At 47.5% G+C, this 17,352-nt stretch overlaps 1 protein-coding gene across 4 annotated transcripts in view; it reads left to right on the forward strand.

Annotated features, from left to right (window-relative positions):
• Stk32b (serine/threonine kinase 32B) overlaps positions 1 to 17,352 on the forward strand; it is a 271,083-nt gene that overhangs the window by 1,172 nt on the left and 252,559 nt on the right. Inside the window, exon 1 of one of the 4 annotated variants that reach the window (XM_046423487.2) lies at positions 12,722 to 12,834. The exons of the other annotated variants lie outside the window; for them this stretch is intronic. Coding sequence (XP_046279443.1) covers positions 12,822 to 12,834 — 13 coding nt within the window. The 5' untranslated portion in view covers positions 12,722 to 12,821. Of the gene's footprint in view, positions 1 to 12,721; positions 12,835 to 17,352 lie in introns of those variants that run through there. 4 annotated transcript variants of the gene reach the window in all.

Below are 17,352 nucleotides of genomic sequence, written 5' to 3' on the forward strand. Positions count from 1 at the left end.
GCTTAACCAAGAGCAAAGTGCCTCCTAAGTGCAGGCAGCCCAGAGCTGCCCCACTGTGGCTGCTTCCTATTGTGCTGACCCATCTCCCTGGTGCCCCAAATCAGACCTAAGACCTCGAGCCTGCCTGGTGCCAGGCACTGCCTGGGTGTTCGCCAGGCCCGTGTAGCTCCCCACGGGACTGTACTTTGTGTCTGTGTATACAGTGGGCAGTCATGGCTAGGTAGAGCCGAGCTGGCTCTGAGGCTGGACAGTCTGTCCTGGGATCTGTGCTTGGTCATCACTGCCCAGGGTGCAGGCTTGTGTGCACACAGCCCGTGGATTCTAGGGCTGCCCAGGCCATGGTGCTATTCAGATGCCCCCAGAACAGCCCCTCTGGAAAGGATAGGTGGGCACGTCAGTGTCAGTTAAGCCGGTGCCTGCTGCGCCAGGCCCTGGGTCCTTCCTCGCAGGGGTTCCTGATCTGGTGAAACTGAATGACCCTCTGTGGTGATAAGGGCAGTGAGGGCCAGCTAGGGTTGGGGGCCTCAGCTCTTCCTGGTGTTGAGGCTAGAGCATGGGCAAGTAGGAGCTGGCGGCAGAGGAGCGGTAGTGGAGGCTCTCGTGTGTCCTGGGAAGAGTTTGGACACGGTGTAGTATCACCCTCAGTTTTAAGGGTTCATGGTTCTAGCCTGGGTCAAGGTCATGCTGTGGGTAGTTTTCTAAGCCTCTTTCCTTTTCTTCCTTTCATTCTCTTTTTTTTTTAGTATTTATTGACAAAATACTTATGTCTGGGGTACAACCTTGTGCTTTTCCCTCTGGGGTTCCTCATTCTGAAAGTGGATTGAGCCTCAGCTAGCTGCGTACTTTGGTGCTGGTTGAAATACAAGGTGGGACTCTCCAGCCCCGTGAAACATTAACTTGTTTGCTTTAGCCAGCGACTTTCTCACATATTTCCCTGTGCAAATAAACCATGCTATTTGTCACCAACAGGTTCATTAATTTCACAAGCATTTACCAGTCATTTTTTCCTGCACCCACCCCTGTACTGGATGCCAGGAACATAGTGCCGATGGAAGATCCCTAGCCCAGGGAGGAGGGGGAAGAAGTCAGAGAGCTGCTCCTTTTAGATTTCAGTCTTGCAGAAATGGCAGGAGGTACCCAGGGAAAGGGGTGGTTGGTGGAAGAGGAAGGGTGCTTCCAGAGGAGTGAACAGAATGTGCCAAGGCAGAGGCGAAGAGTCAGCGTGGCTGGACTCCAGGCCTGGGGGTGGTTGATCCTGCTGTAGTGTGGACTGTGAGGACGGAAGGTACAAGACATGCCCCTGAAATGCCAGCCCAGTCTTAACGGGCCTGGTGACCAGGAAAAAGTGCTCAGACTTGAACTTGTAGGCATTCTGGAGCCACTGAAAGGTTTAGGCAGGGAAGTGATGTGGCCCGACGAATGTGCATGCTCCCAGACTGTAGCCATCAGGTGGCTGGAGGCGCAAGCACCCGAGACAGTCTGATTTGTGAGTATTTTAATGCCAAGCCACGGCTGAAAATTCACCATTGCGTAACCGTGCCTTGGCCATCTCCACTCTTAGGGCCCGGCGTAGCCCAGCGTGAGCACCGCTGCTCTGCTAACACCACGTAACAAGGTGGCCAGAGCTCTGTCATGCGACGAGAAAGAATCATGTCATAGATTAAGTGGCGCCATCGCTTCTTAGTGGTGCATAAAATACCAGCGTTCTTCTGTGGATGGCGTCTGAGTCAGGTGGACCCGGGTGCAGTGGCGGAGCCTCCTTGACTTGCAAATGACAGAAAAACAACATGAAGTGCTTTTAAGGGAACTGACTGCCAGTCCTCACCCCCTTCATTAACGCAGGTCTGCTTCCAGCTGCGGTCACAACGCCTGCTTAGATTATTCCCACAGCCTCCTTCCCTAGGCTCCTCACTTTGCCCCCACCCTCTTCAGAGTCACCTCAATGAAGCAGCCAGGTGACCTGTAAGATGTGCGTCACACCCCATCCCGCCTCTGCTTGCTTCCCCAGGGCCTCCCCGTCCCCTGGCCCCAGGTGCAGCGCACATTAAGGGGAGGGTAACAGAGGAAGTCCTTGCAGATGCCCAGGAGACCCTGCCCTCCGGGACCTCACTCCCCTCCTTGTCCCCAGCCCTCCTGCCTTCCCCTGCTCCCCGGCCCCCCTGCTGCTGGCCCCTGCTCCTCTTGCCTGAGGCTTCTCCCCACAGCCCTCTCTCACCTCCTTGGGGTTCTCTTGTGGGCACACTCCCACCCCTTCCTCCTTCATTTCTCTTCGTGGCAGTCTCACCATCCAGCGTGTGTTTATTGCTTATTTTCTTAGTGTGGTCTCTTCCCATCTCAGTTTCAAGTGCCTTAACAGCGGGGATTTTGTCCAGTTACTCAGGAGGCTGAGGCAGGAGGATGGCAAGTTTGAAGGTAGCTCAGGCAACTTAACAAGACTCTGTCTCAAAATAGAAAATAAAAAAGCGTTGGGGACATAGCTCCGTTGGTAGAGTACCTGCCTCGCAGGCGCAAGGCCCTGGGTTCAATCCCCAGCACCGCAGAAACAAACAAGCAAATAGAAAAAAGGGTGGGAGGTGGCTCAGCTAGAGCACTGAGCAATCTTGAAAAATAACACAAAGCAGAGGTTCTGTGGCAGTGCCTCCCCTTAAAGCATTACAGCCTTTTAAAAGACAGGGATCTGGCGGGATTTATCCCTGCTGTATCTCCAAGGCCCCAAGTAACACCTGGGATGTGAGAGGTGCCCGGTAGGTTTTTGGCAAGTGAATGAATGAAGATGCCAATCTCATCAGCCGCAGCCGGACACAGGTTCCCGAATCACATTAGGAATCTTGTGCCTTGGATTCTTTGTTCTCCTTTCTGAGTTTTATTCTCCGACCTGCTCTCTCCCCTCAGGAGACCCCCACCCCCACCTCCAGGCTCACAGCCTCCTCTCAGAGTGTGAAGAGATCATCTTTCTCATAGTAACTCCGAGAACGTACCAGGGTTACTGCTTATTGGTTCTGATTAGGTCTTGGGCTATTCTTGAACTGATCACTGGGAGACAGAAGGTCCATACTGGCCAAGCTGGATCACAGGCCATGCTTGAATTTAAGCAGTGGAGTTGGTTTTACTCAAGGTATTTGGACTAAGGGTATATGTTAAAAAATTTCCCAAAGAATACTGGAATATCAATAGAGGGCAGGTGCATACTGCTGGCAGGCAGATTAAAAAAACAAAGAGCCCACTCACTCCATCACCTGTTATGGCTGTGTTCTTTGGAACACAGATTGTGACACTTTGTCTTATCTCATTCAATTTTTTGATTCCATGTTGTGTTAATCAGTTTTCTACTACTATAACAGAATACCTGAGATAATCATTGTATAAAGAAAAAAGTCTCTATTTGGCTCACAGTTTTGGAGTTTTCAGTTCATGTTTGGTGGGTCCTGTTGTTTTAGGAATGTGTGGTAGAGGAAAACCACTTACCTCATGACCAGGAAGTAAATGAGTAGGATGGGGAGATGGTTCCACCATCCCTTCAAAAATAAACCCTGAGCAACCTAAAGACCTCCCACCAGGCCCCACTTGTTAAAAGTTCCACCACCTCCCAACAGCCCACCATGGGCAACTTTCCCATATGGGCCCTTGGGGAACTTTTGACATCCAGGTGACGTCAGTGTCCACATTCTGACTAGACTGGGGCCTCTTAAGAGCAGCACTTACTTTTTATCTTTTTTTTTTTTTAAACTTTTCCATCTGCAAAGCTAGACCAGGGCCACTGAAAGCATATGGCAACTATTCTTTTTTAATGAAAGATGAAAGCAATCACTTCTCAGGGGCCAATTTCCTGCATTCCTCTGGTTTTGAAACTATTAAGAAATGAAGACATTTCAGATTTGTTACCGGTAAACTTTGTTTGGAGATCATGCACTGGGATTGAGACCAGAATGGCCTTTCTGCTCCTGTCTCCCAATTTCCATATTGAAAGCTGCTGGATCAGAGACTCAACTCTGCAGAATGGGCCCCACCCTGCCAGCAGCTTGGCGGCCCCCTGTCCTGGTGCTCAGAGAACCCACGGGGCACCCCTGCTCAGCAGCCTGGAAGGACTGGCCACCGTCAGAGACCTGTGCTTCATGACCCTGGATACTGACCTCTTCCCGTTGAGAAGGACAGCAGAGGCTTCCCCCATTTCTGGGAAAGACCAGATCCTTGCTTTGGTGGGGAGATGGCTCTCCAATGGGGATGAACTGGTGTTAGGATGGAGGCAGAATCATGTTGAGGTTTCAGGGAAGGTCAAAGCCCTTGAGAGAAGGAGGATCAGTATTTGGGGAGTCAAACAGCTTAAGCCAGCACTGAGCCTAGACATGTTCCTGAGAGAACTGGAAGGGACAGAGCAGTCCAGGCACCTCAAGATGCAGACAGTGTTCTACACAGAGCCTTGGTGCGTTCCACCCTAATGACCATACTCGTTCAGAAGGTAGTGAGGATGAGCCCTTTAGGATGCCCAGGGAGAACGGCAAACCTGAGCTACCCAGTAGGTGAAGACTGTTGTTATGGTTTAGATGAGGTGTCCCCTAAAAGCTCACTGTGAGACAATGCAAGAAGGCTCAGAGGAGAAACGCTTGGGTTGTGAGCGCCTTAACCCAATCAGAGGATCAACCCCCCCCCCCCATGGGATGAGTGGGTGGTGACTAGAGGCAGGTGGGGTGTGGCTGGAGGAAGTGCTTCATTGCGGGCGTGGCTTTGGGGTATATATCTGTGTCTGGTGAGTGGAGTCTCTCTCTGCTTCCTCATCACTATGTGAGCGGCCTCCCTCCACCACACTCTTCCGCCATGATGTTCTGCCTCACCTCAGGTCCCAAGGAAGGAGCCGGCTGTCTATGGACTGTGACAAGCATTCCCCATTTTGTGGTTTGTATCATGTTAGTGGCGTTGCCATTGTATATACACTTTATCATTCCTTCCATCCTGATTCGCTGGAACTGTGAGCCCCCATCAACTTTTCCTCCCCTATATTTGTTCTGGTTGCGTCCTTTCATCTCAATGGGGAAATAGCTGATTAAAACTACTGTTTTAGACTGAGGTGATTCTCTGAGCCAGAGCCAGGAGAGGAAAACGTGGAGGGCAGTGTTGTTACCAGCCCTGGACCCCCTGGGAGTGTCCCTGTGTCCTTATTCATGGGCTATTTTGGCACCTGTCCCACCTCACAGAAGTCCTCTGGGAAATCATTAATATCAAAGGTCCATGAATGTGGAATATTACCATTGTTCACCAACATCTTGCTCACTTTTACTTCCATGCATACAAAAATAATGATGCATCCCTGTCCCCTTGAAGTTAGGGGGCCATGTGAATCGCTTTGACTGAAGTGAACAGAGGTGATACGCGTCATATGTTGGGCAGAGTAATTAGGGTGCATGTCACTCATCTCTCTCTACCTTAGGACGACCACAAAGACCCACATGGTAGAACTTACTTCAGCCCAGTTCTCAGAGTGAGGAATAGAACAGAGGTCATACGCTCTACCTTGCAGTCCATAGTGGAATGTGGCACAGGTGACCATACCTTTGCTGCTTTAAGCTGCTGAGATTTGGGGTTGCTTGTTACCAAAGCATACCCTAGCCTATCCTGACTGGTACATGAACCAAAATCAGCCCTCCATGAAGCAGAAAGCATTCCCTATTTTATGGTTTAAGTTTATGTTAGCAGTGGTGTTATTATATATACACTTTATCCTACCAACAAAATTTCCTTCTATCCTGATCTACTGAGATTTTAAAATTATCAATGGGGGTTAAATTGAAGCAATGATTTTCTGCCTCTATTGGAATGATCGTGAACTTTTCTTTTTCTGTTCAGAATAATTGTTGTACTGATTGGTTTTCAAAGGTTAAATCAACTTTTCATTATTGGGGTAAACCTCACTTGGTCAGATGTGGTATATTGTTGAATATGATTTGCTAATATTTTATGACAACTTTCTTCATGGGAAGATATTATGACCAGGATGTCAATACACTTGAAAAAGCTCAACATACTGAAAATAACAAGAAGAGAACTTACATATCAGAAAAACTCGATAGCTGAATTCCCATTGAATCTGTAATAAAGCTTTGCTATGACAAAAAGTCTAGACTTCAATGTCTTCCTCGGTGAATTCTCAAATGTTAGAAATAATAATAATCTTCCCTAAACTCTTCCAGTAAGTAGGAAGAAATGACACATTTCTAATGGCTTTATCAAGTTTTTGGATCATTAATTTAAGGAGGTTTATTGGCCTCCCTAAAAGAATTGGGAAGTATCCAGTGGCGTGGAATTTTCTGGAAGGTTTGTGAAGGACTGCTATTATGGGTAAGTTTCTATTGGCATGACATCGTTCATAGTATCTTCTTATCGTCTTTTCCCTAGTTTGTAGTATCTGTAGTGATTTCTCCTTTTTTCAGTTCTGATTTTGCTAATTTTCATCTATTTTTTTCTTATTTTTCTTGATTGGTCTTGTGTGGATTTTCAGCCCTTCTTTTGAATTTAAATACAGTTTTCAGCTTTGATTCTTATTTATTTACTTTCTGATTCCCTGATTTCTGCTCTAAATTTAATCGTTCTCTTCTGTTTACTTGTCTGATTTGATTTATGTTCTTTTTCTAGGTTTCTGAGACAGTATTAGATCATGGATTACATTTTTTCATAGATCTTATTCTTTATTCCTTAGTTCATTTACAAGTTTCCATTGAAATCATTTCCTTTTGATTGAAGTGTTTTCTTTAGCATTTCCTTTAGTGTATGCAACTGGTGCCGACTTCTCTCAACTCCTGTTTGTCTGAAAATGTCTTTATTTAGACTTCAGGAATGATCATTTTTCTGGCTGTGTTCTACATTGGCAGCTCTTTCCCAGCAGTTTGAAGATGTATTTCTGGTCTTTTGTTCTTCTTGTTTATGATTAAAAGACAGCTATCAGTACTACTTTTTGTTCCTTTTAAGCTCTCATGTCCTTCCTGCCCAGCCGTTTTTCAGGTTTTGCATTCTGTGTTCAGGAATCTCACCACAGTGAGCACAGGTGTGATGTTCTGCCTGTTTTCTGCTTGTGGTCAGCGCTTCTTGAATCGGTGACTTAGTGATGTGTTAGTCCACTGTGTGGAGGATTTTTATGTTTTATTTTTTATATTGATTCTGATATTTTCTCTTTCTCTTCACATTGTCAAACTCAAACTGCACAGATATTATGCCTTATCACTATGCCACCTCGTGGCTCCGACAATATGTTTTTTGCCCTTTTATCTCTCTTTGTTTATATATGATTTGAATGTTTCCTTCTGACGAACTTATTTTTTAATCACTTCAAGTCTGTCTTTCTGCTGCTCACTTCAACCATTAAGTTCTTAACATTAATCATTGTCCTTTTCAGCTCTAGAATTTTCAGTTTGTCCTCTTTAATGGTCTCTGATTCCCTGATGAGATTCTCACAACTTCCCTTTTAATTTCATAAGCATACTTATCGCGTTCACGTTCCTTTGAAGACAGGTTGGACATTTCCTTTATTCGGCGACCCTGTGGGTCTATTGTCATTGTCTGTTGTCTCCCTTTAGACGTAGCTCATTCTCTCCTCTGTGTGATGTGCACCTTCATCCTGCTGTGCCTTCTACAGGAAGCAGTGGAGACCATTTGAGGCTTTGAGTGATATTTTCTCAAGAAAGGGTTCCCTTTTGCTTTTTGTAGGCAGCTCTGCTACCGGTGCTAGGATTCATGTTTCATCTTAATCCTCACAAGGATCAAGGTGTTTGAAAGCCCCCGAGGCTGGACTAACTCTGATTCACTGACTCCTACCACACGGTTTAGTCCCTTGGTGTCCTTAAAGGAAGACGGGGGCATGTGGCAAGCCTCCTTCTTTTTGGTAGACTGGGATGTTTACAGTTGCTCCCTCCCCACAGTCTGTGGGGGCTTCCAAACCTGCTTGGCTTCTCGGCCTCTCAGACTTGACAGATGCCCCTGGAGGACAAGTGACCCCCGATGCTGGCCCACTTCTTTGAGCTTCCTTTCTCCTGGGTGTTTCGCCTGCAGTTTCTTTCTTAAGCAATTTCTTCAAGTATCGGTTTTGAACAGTTAGTTACAGCTCTTCTTAGAAGGAAGGTTGACCAAAAATACTCCACTTCACCAGAAGCAGAAGCCCCTTATCTATCAATAATACCATCACCAGGAAGGAGCTTTCTACTGTAAGAGTGCATTCTCCCCGATGCCTGTGCCTCTGGCCTTTCCCACCCAGCAGTCCTCCTGTTCACAGCCATGCGTCATGCAAGACCAGTCCCTCTTGTGCCCTAACTTTCTCAACAACTCATTCCTCAAACCCCTATATCTGGCTTCTCTTTAACATTTTAGGGAAACTGTTCTGATGAGGGTCATTGTGATCTTTTTGTCTTAAAAATAGCAGAAAAAGGTAAGTTTTTTCCCCTTGAGTGTAAAATTAAGTCACCCACGAACTCACCACTTAACTAAAGAAATAGATCACGCCCAGTTCAATCAACGCTTCCTGGACCTGCCCCCAACTCCTTCCCTTCCCCATGCTTTCTCGTTCTTAAGCAATACAGTGTTTAGTTTGTGTCGTTTTGAAATCTATAAAGATGGGAGCATGTTTTACGTATTCTTCCAGAGCTTGCTGTTCTTTCTGTAGATTGGATTTCTAAGATCCACCCACACTGCTGTGTTCTAGTTCCAATCACGTCTCTATCCCCAGTGCCCTTACCCTTTCCTCCAACACTGGATATTCACATGGCATCTGCTTCTGAGGATCACGGACAACGAACTCTCAACAATCTTGTATATGTGTCCTGATGCTCGTATGCAAGGCTTCTCTAGGGTGTGTAACAAGCGAGAACTGCAGGTTCATGGAGTGGCTACACGTACAGCTTCCTGAAATAATGATAGGTGTTTTGCAGAGAGGTAGGATGAGTTTACACCTGGCCAATCTATGCCAGCCATTCCTGTTCGTCAGCACGGTTTTATAGAAATTAGATTCCATCAATAAACATGAGCCACATAGGTATTTTTGCATTTTCTAGTAGTGCTATTATAAAATTAGAGAGAAAGAGATGACCCAAATTCTAATGATATATGTCATTTAGCAAAAAAAGACCTGAAATATCATTTCAATGTGCAAATGAAGTTTAAAATGATTAATGAGATATTTACATCCTTTTATTAATACTAAATCTTTGAAATTGAGCTTTACACTTACAGAGCACGTCTCCATTGACTAGCTGTCTTTAAAGCACTCAAATGCCACCGTGGCTACTGGCTTCTTTGCAGGACTACATTCATGTATGGTCTTGCCAGTATTTCTCATCTTTGACTTTTTCATATTTTCCAATTGAATGAGCATAAAAGGGTATTTTGTTGTTGGTTTAAACTCATTTCCTAACTAATGAGGTTGAAGTTTCTTCTTGTGTTTGGTTTTCAGGGATGTTTCTGCTTTTGGGAAAGGGCCTGTTCACAGTTTTGATTGTTTTTTCCTATTATAAGTCTGCTTTTTTGCTTTGTGGAGTTCTTTACATATTCTAGATTGCACATCTTTGTCAGTTACATGTTACAGATATTTTCTCCTGTTTTGGGATTGTTAGGGTTTAATGGTGTTTCAGAAAGCTCACGTGTGAGTCAATGCAGGAAATTTTGGAGGTGAAGAGATTAGATTATGAGAGCTGTGACCTAATCAGTGGATTAAGCCATTTGATGGATTAATCCTTTGAATGGATTAATGGGTGGTACCTCTAGGAAGGTAGGGCGTGGCTGGAGGAAATAGGTGACTGGGGGGTGCCCTTGGGATCATCTCTTGTGCCTGGCTTCTTGCACTCAAGCTCTCTCTGCTTCCTGGCTGCCCTAAACTGAGCAGCTCTTCTGGGTCACCCCCTGACACCTTGACATTCTGCCTCACCTCTGCCCAGACCAGTGGAGCCAGCCAACCATGAACTGAAACGCTGAACTGTGAGCCAAACAGACGTTTCTTCCTCTTGGTTGTTCTGTTTAGGTAGAGTGGCCACAGTGATGCAAAGCTCACCAGCACAGCGATGACACCTTTCAAGTCCTCTATCATGCTTGTTGACATCATGGATCCATTTTAATGTAATCATATTTATCAAACTTTTCTTGTGGTTTACTTTTTATGGATCAGAAAGCCTCTACCTAGAGATTTATGCTTAATGGTTGTTGAAGCTCTGCTGTCCCCGGCTTCTGGAGCGGGGCCTGCTCCTGGGCCTCCTCCACACCTCCGTCTGCTCGTCCGTCCTTCATCTCTGCGAGGCCAGCCTCCTCTCTCGCCCTGGCAGCAAAGCTTTGGGGTCTCTAGATTGAGCCCCTGGGTCTCTTCCTTAGCTCTCTGCTGCCTTCTTAGGCGATCTGGCCGACTTCTATGCATTCTGTGTATCATCACGGTGCAGCAGAGCCCAAAACCACACTAGTTTTCAAAAGGGGGAAAATGTGATTCAGAGAACCGCCAACCAGTCAAAAGGTCAACACCATAGTGCATGCTCCTCTAGGGGGCCCAGCAGGAGCAGCTCCAGCAAGGTGGATACTCCTTCGGGGGCTGGGAGAGAGTGGACAGGAAAAGAAACTTAGAAGGCCCACACTGACCCCCACCCCCAAGGCTGGGACACCCATCTCTTTGGGAAAAAGCATGGTCACTGGATGGCAGAGAAACCTCCTGGAGGGTACCAGCCGCAGGTGATGGCCCTGAGGTGAGGGCTAGCAGGCTTGCACCCTCCCTCCCATCTATCAGATGTCAAAGGAGAATGCACCTTGGAAGAAGGAAGGAAAACCCCTCCCTCCACTTGCTCTTGCAGGTCTCTCCTGCGCCCCCTACTGGCAGTTGCAAAAGGAGCCGTATCCACAGGGCCCAGCTCTAGCATCACAAGTTTGATTTGGAGGTGAGGGACAATCAATGAATAACTGGCACATAATCGTATATGACAGTGACTCAGTAACTTATTACCTTAATTCGTATTTCTCTTCTAGTTTCCAAACTTGCATTCCTATTTTTAATTGCGTTTGGATGGCTCGGAAGACACCCCAGTCAACATGACTGCGCCTCCCTCGCGGTCTTCCGGAGCTTGCCAGCCTCATGTGCAGGGTCATCGTCCACCCAGGTGTAGAGGCCACGATAGCTCAGGTTTTCCTCAACGTTTCCCTCTCCCTCACTTCCACAAATCCACTTGGGCACCTGGCTGGACTGAATTTTATTTCCTAAACGTCTCAAATCGCCTGTCTTTCCAGCCCCACCGCCATCACCCCATTTAAATGCCACATCTCGTTTGGACTCCCCTGGGGCTTGCTAACTGGGCCCCCTGAACACCCTTTTGTGCTTTCAGAACATCCTCCACCCAACAGCCAGAATAGCTTTGGGTCCCTACGTGGCTGTGTCAGTGTCCAGGGCTCACAGTGTACTTAGGGTAAAGGTTAGACTGTCATATGGTCTTCCAGGCCCTGCGTGGCCTGGAACTTGCCAAGTCTCCTGACTTGCAGGAGTGAAGTCGGTCAGCATGCTGGGACCCCGTCTTCGCCCCAGGGCACTGTCCTGCAGAGCTGCCGCTCTCTCCCTCCCACGGTCAGTGGTAGTGCTACACTCTCAACCTCGCAGACTCTTCTAGTTTCTTGGAAGTTCCACGCTCACTCCTGCTCCAGGCCCTGACCCTCTGTTCTCCTCTCTTCCTGAATCCCCCTGCCCATCAGCTTGGTGGCAGCCCACTGGTCCTGCTTCAGAGGCCCTCACCTGGCTCCTGGACTCTTAATCCTGCAACATCCACCACAGAATAGTTTTACGGTTATTTCTGCGACATGTCATTGATGTGTGTCTCCCCCATGAATCCCGGTGGCTCTCAGGTGTCTCCTTGGGTCCCACTACTGTAGAAAGTGTCTGTCATTGTCCCTGCTTGCCTTTGAGAGTGTCAGAGAAGACAAAGAAAAATCACTGTTACTTTCCTGGTATCTAAAGGACAGACCTTGGGGAAAGGGAAAGCAGAATGGAGTTTAATAAGCACCTACTGTGGGCATTTTGCATGCACTATGGCGTCCGATCTTTAGAACAACAGTGAAAGGGAAGTACTGCGAGTGCCACTTGATTCCTGGGGAGGTTGAGGTGGACTGAGTCATCTCAGGTGATAAAACTGTGGTTCTGCCCTCACTTCCTTTGTATGGCTGACACACACTGTCCCTGTGCCAGTCTGTCCAAGACTCAGCCATTTGCACCCACCTGCAGAATTAGGCGGCTTTCACTTTTTTTCCACAGCCACGCGCTGCCTGTGCTGTGGCTCCTTGCTCTTGGCGGCTACTGCTCTAATAGAGAATTTGCAGTGGAACTTTGTTTGCATTTCTGCTTTAAACGAGAAATGCTTCTGAGCCCCAGGGTCTTCCTCAAGAGGGAGGGGAGGTTCTTGGCTGTTGTGAAGGTGGAGTGAGGAGGTGTGTCGAGGCTTTGGGGAGCAGCGTGCGGTGCTCAGGAGGTGCTGGTCCACACCAGGGCTTGGAGGAGCAGAGAAGGGGGCTGTTTATGCGCCAGGGACGATGGATGGCCGTGGCTTCCTCCAGCCCACTTTCCTCCAACCAGGCAGGTGGCTCTTCCTCATTTCCATTCTCCTAGGCGATGGCTGTGCTGAGGACTCTGTCCTCAGAGCTGCTCTGCCAGAGTCCTGTCACCCCTGTCAGGAAGGCGGACCCATTTCTAGAAGCCTGACTCGGGCTAGTCATGTGGAACCAGCGCCCGGAACGAACGGCGTGCTCTGCAGCTGGCGGACGCTGGCGGCCCTCAGGCCTTTCCATAGTCATGAGCCCTTTCTTACAGAATTTCTTGGCAGCCTTGAGGAGAGATGGGGGATGCAGGTGAGTGAGGGCTAGATGTGGAGCCCTGTCCTTCAGGGGACCTGTCATCTCGGGTGCTGGAAGGAAAGGACTGTGGGTACCCAGCAGTGGAGGCTGAATTGTGTTCCCCTGTCACTTCAGAGCATGACCTTATTTGGATGTACAGAGGCATGGAGTTGCAGCAAGGTCATGGACGAGATCTGGATCCAGCAGGATGGGTGGATGTGAAGTCAGCGACCAGCAAGAAAGCATGGGGCAGGGCTCTGTGGTCACTGCGGTCTAGTGCACCCCTGCCTGCCTCTGTGTGGAGCAGGGCGGTTCTGGTTGGGGCAGAGTGCAGCCGCCTAAGGCCCCATGCTCGCTCTCTCTCTCTCTCTCTCTCTCTCTCCCTCTGTCTCTGTGACTCAGCTGCAGACGAATCCTGCTGACCTGTCCACTCCCTCTGGGTCTTGCCAAACCTCCACATGTGGGTCCCCCAGAATCCCGGGCCGCCAGGGCATGCAAAGGTGCCCAGGGCTACAGGCACCAGAGGGAATAGGGAGCTTGCAAAATCTTGGAGATAAGGCGGAAGAGCAGACTGTCAACTGAGCAGGGACCATAGAGCTCTGTGAGCCACTCAGGGTGCTTCCCGGGGGAGCTGGGAGGCACTCAGCTTCCTCCTGAGAGGAGGCCGCCAGATCTTCATTTTTATAAAGATCCTGCTGGGCTGGCAGGGAGGGAACTGGGGCTGGAAGACTCTGTAAGAGAGGGAGGAGGCTCCTTAATGGCCACGCTGTTGGCCTTGCTGGCAGGCCTGTGCCCTGTTCCCGCTGTCACAACACACCAGTGCACACATTAACACAAACGCCCCCACACAGGCTCCCCCAGCCTCTAGCCCCTGGAGCGTATGGAGAACACCACTCAGCACCCACAGTAGGCAGTGCAGCTCATCAAACTCAACAGAACTGTGCAGCCGCTGGACTCTGCTGATGGCGAAAGTGGTGCAGGATATTTATACATGCCATTAAAAATGTAATTATTTTAAAGCACACTTTTCAAACAAAATCTAAAAGTCACTGCATGTAATCTTTAATAAGTTCCAACACCATTTCTTAACCCTCCTCCCCAGAGTGTAATTACTTCATCAATCTTGCAGGAGAAATCAAAGGGTCTTAGGAGAACACACCTTTCCAGCATTAACCAGAACTGTAGTGGCTCTGGATTTGCATTTGAAAGCGATTTGGATTGGCATTTTGTTTCCTCCCAGAAAATAACAAATGCTTCTGATCTTTGGGGGTATCGTGGTCTTAAATCCAGGTTATAAATCTTGCAGAACTTCTGTTATATCAGCTCCTTTAACTCTGTGATGTAGAGGACAGCAGAGATCAGGGAGAGAAATGAAACTATGATTCATGATAATTTGCCTTTCTTGGCCAGGAAGGTTCAAGATCAGGCCCTGGCATGTTGATTGGCAATTTGGTTTGCTTCGTGGTTTGTGCCTCTGATATCCCTGTGACAGTGTCCCCTCATCGTGGCTTGCATCTTAAATGTCCATCAAAACCCGTGTGTTCAAGGACTGGTCACCAGTCTGTGGGGATATTGGGAACTTGTGGGACCTTTAAGTGGGGGGCCTGGAGGAAGGAGGTTGAGGGGATATTGAGACCCTGGCCCTTGTTCTCTTTGTTTCCTGGGGGCCTTGAGGTGAGCTGCTTGTCATGAACTCTCCCCAGCCCCCATGATGCTCTGCCTCTCCACAGACCCAACGCAATGGGGCCAACTGATTATGGACTGAAAACTTGAATGATGAGTAAAAACACTTTTTCTCTTTTTAATTTGATTTTCTCAGTTGTGTTATCACAGTGACGGAAAGCTGACTATCCCACAGCGTCCTCTTTCTGGATGCATTAATCTGTTCGTGGTTGGTGAGAATGGATTCTGGTGTAACTTCATGGCAGAGGTCTTTTGGACAGAGTTTCCTAAATGTCATGTTGGTTTGAGATGAGTTGAAAGTAACATCTATTTTAAAATCCACTGGTATGCCATATGCTGACCACCCCCTCTGCCCCCTCTCTTTTTATGATGTTGCTGTTAGCAGGCTCAGCCTGTAACCTGCAAACTCCAGTTTTTAATTGGTGACCCTAAATTTCTACATGGCTTTCTAACTAGGAAACTGTGGGAGACCAACTTTACATGTGACTGGGTCACACTCCCCGGATAGGTGCTGAGGCGCTCAGTCACAGAAATGTGGCAGAGTTTCCCCCACCCTTCTTGGTTCGAGGGTCGGTGTCTTGTGCATGGGTGTGTCTTGCTACAGCCCCTGGGTGAAGCTACGCTCACCTGTTCCTTTGTAATATAACCCCTTGCCCTGTTTAGGATAAAATCTTCCATGGAAGTGCCTTGCGTGTGTCCCCTTCTCTTACTGTGCCCTTGGGTGTGGCCTACCCCGGTGTCAGTCAACCTGCTGACAGTGGACATCATGAAGATAGACTCAGCCCCTGAAACCGGACCCCTTGCCTCATTTGAATAGCTTCTCCTCAATAAAAGGGGTCAGCGTGTGCTCTCGCTCTCTCTCTTCCTGCGGACCCTTAAGGTCAGAGGAGCCGTCACAGCAACCCCAAAGAAAAAGATATTGTGTCTCTTGTGTGGTTATTTCGTGCAGCCCAGTCAGCCCAGTTCAACTGGAGTGACCCCTGAGCCTTTTAGTCGAGAGAACAGACACCCGGCGTTGGCTTATTGGGAGGAAACTGACTTTTAATGTCCTGCAGTTGTACCCTCCCTTCTCTCCCTGTGCTCAAGTCCACTGCCTCCCGAGCCTCCCCTACGTCACAAGCTGCCATTCAGAGTCACCCTGGATGACTTGCACATCATACATGTCCCCGACCTGTACCCTGCTGTCCTGTCCCTGGATCCCCACCACTTCAACACTGGACTCTGGGAAAGCTAGAAGAGGAGACCAGAACAGAATCCCACTCCCAGTTCTGTTGTCAGCCCTTTGGATCTGTTGAGACTCAGGGCTCAGCACCTGACCTGCCGTGGTAGACAGGCCACCTACGCTGGAGAGGACATCACATGGTGATGGCATGGTATTCTGCAAATGTCACTGTGGGTCGTTGGTTGTTCATGCTGGCTACACCCTTGCTGAGTTTTTAAAAAGCTAATTACCGAGAGGGAAGTGTTGACGGTTTTATGTATAATAGCAAATTTTTCTATTTAGTTTTGTCAGTGTTTATGTTTTCTTGGTGAATTAATGTATCAGTGTGAAGTTTTCTTCCTTACCTCTGGAAATGCTGCTTATTTTTAATTCTACATGGCTCCTATTAATATGGTCACTGCTTTTACTACATCTTTATCTTTGAATTTAAGTCTTATTTTAAACAGTATATAGTTGGACCTTCCTTTGGTCTTTTGTCTGAAACTCTCTGCTGTTTGATTGGAATGTTTAGTTCATTTATATTTAATGCAGTTATTGGTGTGGTTGGGTTTAATTCTGCCACCTACTTGTCTTCCATTTACTTCTGCTGTTTTTTTGCTTTCCTTTTTTCCTTTTTTGTCTTTTTTGTTAGTCTAATAATTTCTGCTTTCCATTCTATTCCAACTGTAGGCTTTCTAGCTAAGTCTGTTTGCATTTTAAATGGTTGCTGCAGGAATCACAATATTCTTCCTTAACTTGCCACAGTCTGATTCTCATTGGTACCCCCTACCTATGTAGTAAAAGAGACTTTCAACAGCGTGATTCCTTTATCTGTCCTACCTTGTCATATCTGTTCATTTCTGCATGTGATATAAAAACCATGTTATGTGATTGATATTCTCATTAATATCAATTGCTCCTAAGAAAAGACAAATGTCTTTTATTTACCCACCTATATAAATTCCAGTGTCCTAGTATTTCCTGTAGCTTGCTTTAGCCTGAGGATGTGCCATTACCTGTCCACCAGGGCAAGCTGATGGCAGCAGATCTTCCAGCTTTTATTGAACTGAGTTACCTTTATATTGCACCTTCACTTTAGGAGAGTATTTTCACTGGACAGAGTTCTGAGTTGACAGGTTTTCCGCCTTTGATGGCACCTTTCCTCCACTGTGTCTACTCACCTCTTGCTTCTGATGAGAAGCCAGTGGCCATCCACGCCGTAGTTCTCTTGGTAGCGTGTCTTATCCTGGGCTGCTCTGAGGATTTCTCTTCATCTTTGGCTTTTATCACTTTGCCTATGACGTGTCCAGGTGTGGTTTTCTTTGTTTTTATTTTGCTTAAGGTTTGCAGAGCTTCTTAGATTGTGCATTGACGTTTTCAATCAAATTTGGAAAAATTGCCAATATTTTTCCCATTTTCTGCCACATTCTTCTCTATCACTCCAACAACATCTATGTGAGACCACTTGACAACACTCTGCAGGCTCCTGGAGACCATATGTGTGTGCATGTGTGTGCAAGTGTATGTGTGTGTGCAACGTGTGCGTGTGTGCACGTGTATGTGTGTGTGCACGTGTGTGTACATGTGTGCGTGTGTGCACGTGTGTGTGTGCGCGTGTGAGGTTTATCTTCCACCCTGCTTCAGCTGGG

This window comes from Marmota monax, unplaced genomic scaffold (assembly GCF_021218885.2).
Source record: "Marmota monax isolate L192 unplaced genomic scaffold, Marmota_monax_Labrador192_F-V1.1 WCK01_AAM20220418_F8-fsc00009, whole genome shotgun sequence".
In the NCBI taxonomy this organism is placed as follows: Eukaryota; Metazoa; Chordata; class Mammalia; order Rodentia; family Sciuridae; genus Marmota; species Marmota monax.